Source organism: Nipponia nippon, unplaced genomic scaffold (genome assembly GCF_047370975.1).
Source record: "Nipponia nippon isolate SJK-2023a ecotype South Korea unplaced genomic scaffold, ASM4737097v1 scaffold_6, whole genome shotgun sequence".
In the NCBI taxonomy this organism is placed as follows: domain Eukaryota; kingdom Metazoa; phylum Chordata; class Aves; order Pelecaniformes; family Threskiornithidae; genus Nipponia; species Nipponia nippon.
Window position 1 is genome coordinate 10,856,491 of NW_028262380.1, and position 10,677 is coordinate 10,867,167.

A 10,677-nucleotide genomic window follows, 5' to 3' on the forward strand; every position below is an offset into this window, starting at 1 on the left:
ATAAAAAGGTCTTATTGTAGCATTCACAGTAAACTTGTAACAAATTATTTTGGTTTAGGAAAGGAAAAAATCAGCCCCAGTCGTACCACAGATGCAAATCCTGCTGCTCCCGACAGTGAATCTGTGATCGTAGCTATGGAACGAGTGTCTGTCCTTTTTGATAGGTAAGAGGATAAAACACGTGTAATGGGGCATTGGGAAGGAAATTATTCTGTTTGGCACTGTGTGGTCACTTCTCTATTTGACAGATCTAATATTTAATTAATGATGTTTCTCTGCTTACTATTGCTTAAAATTGATACTTCTAGTATACCCAGTAACACTGATGGAATTGCTGAAGGCAGCACAAACGTATAGGAATGTAAATGGAAAACAGACACGTCCTAACTGATACTGTGTGTTGCACACACCGTAATACTTTATAAATGTATTTCCAGCTCCCTTCAGGTCAAACTCTTAAGTGCTTTTCAGGATGTCTTCTGCATAGTCAAGGATATAAATCCAGTTTATGGGAAATAATCTTTCAAACCACCTTAAGAGTTTAAAACCTTTTTCCCCTTCCCCCACCCAAGTGTTGCTCTTTCCAAAGCTGTTAAGTAATTGCAGTGGAAGGGTACAGTAAAATGTCTGTATTCACATGGAACTCATTTAATGGAAATATGTCAAAACCCCTGTTTTGATCTGACAATCTCAAGCTGTTTTAAGTGAGCATAGCATGTTAGATTTTGCATAGTAGTTTGTGGGATAATGGTTTACATTTTTTAAAGTGTTCGGTGGTTTTTCCATAAAACTGCATGAGGGTTTCACTTCTGCACTCAGTGAGAACAGAACTAGAGCAGTACTTGAGTGCTTTTGAAAATATCGCTCCAAAGAGTTAGCAAAACAAATGTGAATACTACAAGCAGAAAATAACTTTTGCAGGGAATAATCACATGGTGGTAACTTGATCTTGACACATCAACAGATGCAGCCTTTATTAGGAAAATTTTCCAATCAGTGTTATTTAAGTAAAATTGTCATTAAGTTGGAGTATCTTTCCCCTCTTTACAGTGCAGCACAACTTGCTTTTCCTGTTCGATATATTGGTCATCCTGGTCTTGAATAAAAAATGTGAAGATGTTGTGAATGGAAATGAGTGCTCTGCTTATAGAATCATAGAATCATTAAGGTTGGAAAAGACCCTTAAGATCATTGAGTCCAACTGTTGATAAATGGTCTTTTCTCTGTTAACTAGGAGTAGTGATCTCCTTGTCCTTTTTTATTCTTGTTTAGTTTTTTCAGCAGTCCTATTATTAAATTCCAGAGCTTCAAAAAATGTTGACTATTTAAAAAAAAAAAAAAAGAGGGGAAAGGACATGACACCTGTAACAACAACTTCTAATAGCTTTGATAGACCTCTTTGGGTAGACTGTTAGAGTAAGAGTGCATGGAAACTTGGATTCTTCAGTGTTGAAGACTCTTGCCTATGTAGAGATGAAAGTAAAATTTTCTTTCTATTGCCAATTAAATTGGAAAAGAATGAGATATTTACTGGAATTCAATCATAAAATATGTTCTTTTTTTATTATTTTCAGGATCAGGAAGGGATTTCCTTTTGAAGCTAGAGTAGTGGCTCGCATCCTTCCACAGTTCCTTGATGATTTTTTCCCCCCACAAGACGTAATGAATAAAGTTATTGGAGAATTTTTATCCAATCAGCAGCCTTACCCACAATTCATGGCAACAGTAGTGTATAAGGTAGCGTTTATTTTTTTTCTTAAATGTTTCAGAAGATTTCTAAATAACTGACAGCTCAATTGGAGGGGCAAATATCAGTTTTGTTAGATCTAACAAACCAGTTGCAGTGACTGAGCTGTACTGCTATGAGCTTTGTCATCCGGGCAACATGGAGGGCTAGAATCACCATGTTGCCCAGAAGACAAAGCTCACAGCAGTACAGTTCAATCGCTGATAATGGGAGAACAAAAACAAAATTAATAGTTGTGACCCTGGTGCTCGGACTCTTTAGATCTCAAGGAGTCAGCCCAGGTCATCTGGCACTGTGAACTGTACAATGAAGCCCCTGTGGACTCAGTTGGGCTTCTCGGTATTTTGCTCTTCAGCACCTACTTCCTGGATTCATGCATCACTTGAGAGTGCATGTGCACACCACATTTGATCTATAAAAACAGAGACACCAGACTAGTCTTGTATTTCTGTATGCTTACTTCAGTTTGGCACAGATGTCATGAGTCCAGTTGGATCGTGGCTGACTCTTGCAGAATCTTTGCCTAGGCATTGTGTTTGTTAATTCTTTAGACTCAGAGGTGTCTCCAGGAATCTGGTTTGTGAACCTCAGAGCTTTGTAGCTGGAGGGAACTTTTACAAGAGAAACTGAACTTTTTCCCATGTCCATCTACCACGTCTTTATTCCTGTGTAAAATACTTTTGCAGGTATTCCAGACACTACATAGCACTGGACAGTCTTCAATGGTCCGTGACTGGGTGATGCTGTCTCTCTCTAATTTCACACAAAGAACACCTGTGGCAATGGCAATGTGGAGTCTTTCCTGTTTTTTTGTCAGTGCTTCCACCAGTCAATGGATTTCAGCAATGTATCCTAAAAAGACTGAATGTGTGCCATTTCTGGGTAAATATAGTGATTCTGTAAAGCACACTGATAGCCTTGAAGGATAAGAGTACAAGTTTAACGCACAAAAAAAAGGCAGATATGTTGCAGTTAGTAGTGGTGTATATCACGTTGTGCTATTGGTGCCTCGGGTTTGAGGGGAAAAAAGAGAACTTCTAAACAGATTATGAGAATGAAGTTATCTAAAACTACTGTTTTAAGATCCGTTCCTTGTGATTATGCAAGACGATTGGCAAAGTCCTTACTCTGAAGGACTTTTTAAAAGCTTTACCAGATAGCTTTGCAGTGACCTTTAAAAGCTTTGTTCTGTATTCCTTTGGCAAGATAAAATATATTAAACAAACAAACAAACTCAAATTAAAGAAAATTATCTTCTGCATACAGACTGTATTTTGCAAGTGTCCCCGTGGAGGTGCACTGCAGTAATAGTGAGCTTTGGCAATGGATTGACATCAGCCAAATAAGTTGGAACAGCCAAAAGACATCAGTGGTATCAGTGCTGGGTTTATTTAAAAACAAGAAAACAAAAACCCTAAGCAAAAAGAACAATAACTGTTGCATTTCATGACCAGGCAAAAAAAGTGGCCATGTGTCATGTTTGAAACTTCCTAATGACTCTTAATCTCCGTAATGCTCTTTGGCTGCCAGCAGTTCTGACTGTGGTGCTGATTGCACTGTTTGCTCCGGTGGATAAAGACGACCACTGCTAGATTAAAAGGAGTTTCTGGGAATAAGAAATTGCGTGAAGTTAATGAAGAAACAGGATTTCTGTAGTAGCAGTTTAATTGCTACATGACAACATTTTGCACTTTAACATTGTTGGTGAACTCAACAATACACCATTTGATTGGAGAACAATAGTTAAACTGCTATACTGAAAGATAAGGAACTTCTGTCTTGTTATGACCTTAACTTATATTTCAGTCTTCCACATATTATCAGCAGAATGGGAAAATCGGAGCAAGTGGATGTTAACATCTTCTGTTTGGTGGCCATAGACTTCTATCGACATCAGATAGACGAAGAATTAGATCGGAGGGCCTTTCAGTCAGTGTTTGAGGTGGTAGCATCTCCAGGAACCCCATATCATTGCTTACTAACTTGTTTGCAAAACGTCCACAAGGTCACAGCATGTTGAACATCCTGATGTGTAATGGAACTGCATGACTAGTGTTGGAATCTGGTATGAATTATGGGGAATGCAAGATCAAGAAGGTATCTGGGGTTGCATTTGTGGTAAATATGGACCTGCCAGTTTTGCTTCCAGAATGCATGGACAAGTGCTCTGCAGCACTGGAAATCACCTGAAAAGTCTAATGTAGTTGTTGTTGTTGTTGTTGTTGACACCAGGCACCTGTGAGTGGAAAGAAATATGTCAATGTTTTTCAAATGGTGTTTGGGACTAACCTGAGACACACTTGCTAGCTGTAAAATACGAGCAAGTACTACATGCAAGGTAACTGGTATTACTCTTCTTCCTAATGTTCAGCTGAAGCCACTGTGGTGCAGCCGGTAAGGAACTGACAGACAGACTGTTATTGCAAGCTGCAGTCATTAGAAAACTCCATAGTTTTATGTACCTGTATATACTGTTGTGTAGTACAGAACAGAAATTGTTTCCTAATGTCTCTCCCAAACAAGGAAAAGAGAAAATGGCTTTCATGATTTACACTTCCAGCATGCAATTCTTCTCTCGGGACTTTCTGATACCCTGTGGTGTATGTGTTGGTGATATCAGAGATATAGTGCACATACGTAACCACACATTTTTCTTTTTTCTTCTCAGGATTTAAAATTTGAGTACAGTATATCAGTAAAAGAGATTTTAACTTAAATATTTCTATATCATGTACAGTATGTAAAATTGTGAGATGTGTGGTGCATGAGCTGTGCTGTAATTTGAGATGAACAGAAGCCATGCTACTGAATGTCTTGACATCTGTATTGTCCTCATTTTTTTTTTTCTCCTTGTGCTTGAATTCATGTTCCTTTTGGAAATCCATCTTAATGTACAAATTACATCATGTTTTGCATCTCACTTTTTCTCAAAGTGCTTTAAAACTGGAATATGTTGATTAATTTGTCTTGAGAGACTGTACTAAGGAGGCATTCTTGTGATCCACTTTACTGTAGCTTCTTTTGAATTCCTTTATTTTGAGACATAATGGTAAAAGAGAGGACTACTTACTCTGGATCAGCCTTTTGTATACTTAAGAAACTGCTCTTATTTGCTGCACAGCATTTTAAGAGACAAAGTGGTGCAAGCTCCCCAGTAGTCAATAACCATTTGACCTTTCCTAACAGACCATGGAGTCATCTGGATTCAAACCACTCTCATGTAAACAAATTCACGCTAGCAGTTAAGAATCGGAAGGCTGCTGTGGTCTACTTTGGGACTGGCTAAGGTGTTAGATTACACAACCTCTTTTATTACCTGTTGTATACATAATGCTTTAGACACAAACAGAGTACAAATATCCATGAATTTCAGGACACCTCACAGGGCCAGATTTAGCTTTTACTCACCACCCAGGGAACCCCATTGATTCCTAAGCATTACATGGGGAAATCTAGCGCAGCATTTGTCTTTAATTGTATTTGTTATAATTCCTTAATTATAGAGGAATGATACCTTGGTTCTCAGTCACGTCCTACATTTAACCTTTCTTCATTTTCTTACCACACCTTTTGGTGACACTTGGAAAAATGAGATAGTGTTGTCAGGAGGAGCATGTACTGTATGTATTTCTGTATATAATGTATATGTTGAAATTATACACATGTGACAACATTTAATGTATACAGATGTGTATATTTGTATTTATTAAACCCATGTATTTAACCTAATTCCAATCTAGACCAAAAATTGTTGCTTCTGCCCATAAATTGATTACAAAGGAATTGTCCGCTGGTGTCACTTCCTTTTAGAAACTGATAGAGGAAACTGATAGTATGGGCAGTAGAAACAACTGTAGATGTTGCTGTATTTAGCTCTCTACAGATCTTACTATCTAGAGCAATTATTTCTGTCCTTAGTTGGGTTACTCTTCTTTCTTGGGCCACAGCACTGTGGTGATTTTTAAAAGAAACTGAACAGGAGTTCAGAAAAAGGTTTAATAAAATAGATACTGTTTGAAAATTTTTGAGTTATATTGGAAATTATCTTAATTCTGATAAGAGACTAATTCGAGGCAGTGAGATATAATGCCCTGTGTTTTCATTAAGGGTAGTATAGATCACTCTTCCCTTTTGTAACCACCAATAATCGTTTTGTACTGTAAACCCACACACCAGTCAGTTTTTGTATGATATATAGTTTAAGTGAAGATATTTTTGTAAGCTATTTTCCAAATTTTAAAATAGATTTTAATATATTTTTTAAGCATCAGGTTAGTCATATTCTCACCATATAACAGTGTATGTTGTGTTATAAACTGTTAAATTCTTCATCATTTTAAGCTCCTCATGATTAACAGAATAGCTGGTTACTTTACCTTGGGATAATGGGAGCTAGACCCTTTACGAAACTTTCCAGACCAATTTGGGACTTGCCATAGAATCTTTCTAACCAGTGAAGGAATACATTGAATTTAAGCAGTCAGCATGGCTGGATGAAAAATTTCAGATGTGACAGACCTCCTTTCCTCAAATGCCCATTGCTGGCCTTCAAGCAAATATTTGCATTAACTGTTTCCAGTCAAGCTTTAGAGCTGATGCAGTCAGCTCTAACCTCACACAGATTCACTGATAGTAATAACTCCATCTGTTTTAACCTCTCTTGGAGATTTGTTGTAGTATACCTCCTGAAATGTGTCCAAAGTGTGTAAAGAAGGACACCTCCTCTTAGGAAATTCTCAGTGACCTGAAGGGAATGTAACTTAAGGGTCTTCCTAGTGTGGAAACACACCCCGGTAGTGCTTCAGATCTAACATTTCACCTGCAGCACACTTTCCTGTCTACTTCCTAGAGACGCTTTCCCCACCCTCTCTTCTTTTGGAGTGAAATCGTATTTAAAATCGGTCCTGACTGCTTCTAGTGACAAGAACCAAGAAGTATGCAATGGGGACAATAACAGCAAAACAATGGCCACTAAGAAATACCCATATTGGCTTTAAAGCAAAAAATCTCAAGGGACAAGTGATTAATTGACTTAAGGCAAAATTTTATTTCACAGAATGTTTTTGACTTGCTGTAGACAGAAAGCTAATTCTGAAAATCAGGCTGTTCAGTTTTTCATTGAGAACAAGGTAGAAATGTGTTTGGGCTTAAGACTTACATTTGGTGTCCTGGCTAACCAAAGCAAACAGTTTCTTTAATGTGCTCTGCAGTGGGACTGGCTTCTTTACAAACTTACAAGATTAGAGGTATGGCATGATTGGGAGCACACTTAAGACAGATTAATGTTTAAAGCTTCATTTACAATTCAGTTGTCAAAGAACCTACTTTACTAAATCTATAATGTGGCCCTCCTTTAAGAACACTGTATGCTGGCCAACTTTTTAGAAATAGTTTTTGGGCCAGCTACCCACTGGCCCGTTAAATAAAGTTTGATTGCATTTCATTTCAGCATGCCCCCTCCCTTGCGCTGAGTGCAAGAGTGAGGAGTTGGAAACTACCACCCGTTGTAAACCAGTTCTTATTTGCGGGATTCAAAGTATTTTCTTTACTATTTATGCTTTTGCCAGTTGAAATTGAATGTGAATTTATTTAAATCTTCTCTAAAGTGTATACTCAGATGTCATTTCTTGCCTAAAGCATCTAGTAAATGATTGCGTATTACTTTTGCTTTGATAGGAATGCCTTCTCAGCACCAAGATACCGATTGTTTCTTAACCACCAGCAGCATTCCTAAAGCACTGAGTAATGGACTAACAGATTTAGATCAAACAAAGTGGGGAACAAGTGGAACCTTTTGGGTTAAAAGTAATTTGTTGATATTTAGGAGATTTGCCTTAAGAGCATTCTGTCTCGCCATTCTCCTTTTTAAATGGCTGTTAACTTTATATAGCAGATAAGGAGGTTGTGTCAAAAACACTGCAAAGACAGTTCTCCAAGAGCAGCAGACCTGGTTTGTCTTAATATTTTTGTGGAGCTGTCATGGCTAAGCATTTATGCTTCCTAAATAAAAGAAATTTTAGGGTATAATGAGCAATAAATATAGCAATAAGAAGTTTAATTAAATTTGGTCATTCAGGATCTTACCCGGTGGTTGAAAGGGATGGGGTGGGAGAAAAAGGGGAACTGATTCAAGTACATTCATTGCATAAAGCAGACTTTTTTCTATGTACAATCCCAACTAAACTTTCTACTAAAGGTAGAAATCAACTAAGTGACAATGGTAGGTGCTCTGCTCTTTTAAAACAATTTTGGTTATAAGGATACAATTGATGAAAGTTGTAAGAGAGCAAAGTACTTTGGTAGTTCTTAGGTAGTTTAATTATTTTAAGGTGAAAGCAAGCTGCTGTAAGAACTAGAGTAAGCAATGTAGCAACATTTTGGGGAAGTCCAATATGCTAATTTTACCTAATATTGAGATTTCAGGTGAACTCTTTGTGCATGCTACCTTAAAGTATCCATTGAAACTCTTGAGAATCCCACAGTCATACCCAGGAGAGCTTCTATCCAATGTCAAGTTTTAGCTGTATTCAAGTTAACTGGGTATAAATGCTGCAGAGCATTTGTGAAGCATGCGCTGCTTTTTGTCACGTGCATTTTGTGTGAGCTTATCATTCCCATCCGTCTGTGTATGCATACCATCAAGTTGGATCAACCTGACGAAGGATAAGGTAACGCACCCTGTGGTGTTGTCTTGCACAGTTTGAGGGCAATGACGAGCAAAAGCTTGGAGCCCCAACCCCTAAAGCAATTGTACTCAAAGGAAAAGGAAAGCATATAATTCTAGATGTATGTTTAAGTTTAAAAAAAAAAAAAAAATGCTGAAAATACTGCACATTGAAACTAAAAGAGAAAATAAAATATAACTCTTACTATAAGTGATTTTCTCTGGTTATTTAAAAAAAGGTCTTGATGCATTCTTACTATATTTTTTTCCCAGTAGCTCTTCTTTACAGCAACTATCAAATATGGAGTATTTTAAAAATATGTAAGAATACTTGAACTGTCTGCGAACGTAGGTACGCTTCACAATCACAGTGCTGTTTGCAATTAACAAAGAGGTATCACAGTTGAGCTTTTAATTGTATCTAATAGTCATGCTTGCCAAAACTTCTCTGGGCTTCTAGATGAGATCAGCAAACACAAAATTTAAGTGTACAGCTGTATCTGTGAATGAGGGTGTATTTATCTGCAGCAGTCCTGGGGGGGGGATAAAGTTACACAGGAGAAGAAATGGTTTAACTTGCCTAAGCTTGGTTTCCCAGCTGTTAGGCTTGCATCTTAAAAGAAATTTCTGGGTGGTCCTGCTGCTGAACGCTACAGGATCTCTTGCAGTACTCAACTGCTCAGAGACATCTTGTTTTGATTAGCTTTGCAGTGCTCGGCTGTTCTCTGGAAATTCTGAAATAAGCTTTAAAGTAGTAGCTTAATGTAGAAAGCACGTGCTGGCTGGTTTCGTTTCAGTCATAATAATTTTTTTTACATCTTGTTTTCCCTTGCCAGTGTTAATAGTGAATGATCAGTCACTCTTGTCACCTTTTAGTTTAGCCGTGGAGCCAAGGAACAGAGCTGTACTGTGCTAAGTTTCTTTGTCTTCAGAGTTCAAGACTTATTTGATAATAAAGTCTTCATCTTTTCATCACTCAGAGAATACCCATTTAATTTTTGGAAAGATTATCCCTAAAGATGAATTGCCAGGCACAGGGAGATGAAGCATTGCACACATTGCACTTAGAAGACTAGAACTTTTTATCTTACTATAACTTTTCTGCTTTCCCCACTGCCTCTCCTGTCCTGTACAGATATTGGTTTGTTTCTTCTTTTTAGTCAGTGCAGCTGTAAGGGTATTGCTGCGATCATTTTGGAATTGGCTTGACTCCACCCCAGTTACAAGACAAAAAGCTTTGATTGCTTGTAGAATTATACTGTAATTATACCATAAGTTTTGCATACCTGTTTGAAGAGATGAAAAGATTTGTAACTTGTAGGTTAAAAAGTTGGAAGTAGGAACATGAAAAAGTTTATACAGTACATAGAATGGTATCTTCTGAGCCAAACCTCCTGCTCTTCTGCAGCCATAATTCTGCCTTAATTTTGTTTCTGTTCTTTCCCATGGCATGTACATCCAAGTATGGTAGAGTAATCCTCACCCCAGGTGCTGTTTTCATATCCTTCAAACTGCAGATGTCATGGGTAGATTTTGATCGAGTGCAACCTGATTGTTTTACCTCATTATTTACATTTTGGAGTTCTTTCAGCCAGGCTGCAGTGTTTGGGCTCCAAGCAAAATGCATCCCTGAGGGCTGGGTTTGACCATGCCCCAGATGCCTACAGAGTTGTGAGCCGGGTTATATCAGACCATTTAAATAGTATGTTTTTGCTAATCTAGCTCATCTTGAATTACGTGCACTGTAAAACTTCCAAGTCAATGTTCCCCAAGCTTGAAATAACGTCCCCAAATGACAAATCTTAAATACGTCTTTTTCTACCCCTTTCTCCCCTTGAGGAAAAGGCACTAAGTGTGTTTTCATCCTATCTTGCTGTTAAATGGCTCTAGGATTGAAGTATCTGTTTTGTCATCCAATGGAAATGCAAGTGTAAAGCTTGCGAACTTAACTTTTCTTTTCTTGATATGTCTTGTTAACGTTGACATTTCAAATACCATCTTTGACATTTGATTTAACATCTATGAAAATAACACAATTCATCTTTTAACTTTTGTTTCAGGCAAGTTTGGGCAGATATTATTTTCATTATGCTTTGTTCATACTCATTTTTCTTTGCCTTCGTAACTGCTTCAAACTAACACTGATTTAAACGAACACTGGATACTGGAGAGCTGGGAGGTGCTTTTAAGTGCTTTTGAGGCATCTGACCCTTACATCTCTTGGCAATGTGGCTTAAGCTCGTTCCTTCTTCTCTTCCTTCTTTCC

General features: G+C 37.7%; 1 protein-coding gene across 4 annotated transcripts in view; it reads left to right on the forward strand.

The window, feature by feature from the left end:
* The window catches only part of HTT (huntingtin), an 86,199-nt gene extending 78,791 nt beyond the window's left edge, over positions 1 to 7,408 (forward strand). For 3 of the 4 annotated variants that reach the window (XM_009471152.2, XM_087736005.1, XM_087736007.1), the window contains 4 exons: positions 59 to 164; positions 1,575 to 1,737; positions 2,434 to 2,594; positions 3,554 to 7,408. In XM_009471152.2, the coding sequence (XP_009469427.1) occupies positions 59 to 164; positions 1,575 to 1,737; positions 2,434 to 2,594; positions 3,554 to 3,767 (644 nt within the window). In that variant the 3' untranslated portion in view covers positions 3,768 to 7,408. Of the gene's footprint in view, positions 1 to 58; positions 165 to 1,574; positions 1,738 to 2,433; positions 2,630 to 3,277; positions 3,526 to 3,553 lie in introns of those variants that run through there. The other variant, XM_087736006.1, reaches the window with a different exon arrangement.
* Positions 7,409 to 10,677: the final 3,269 nt, after the last annotated feature.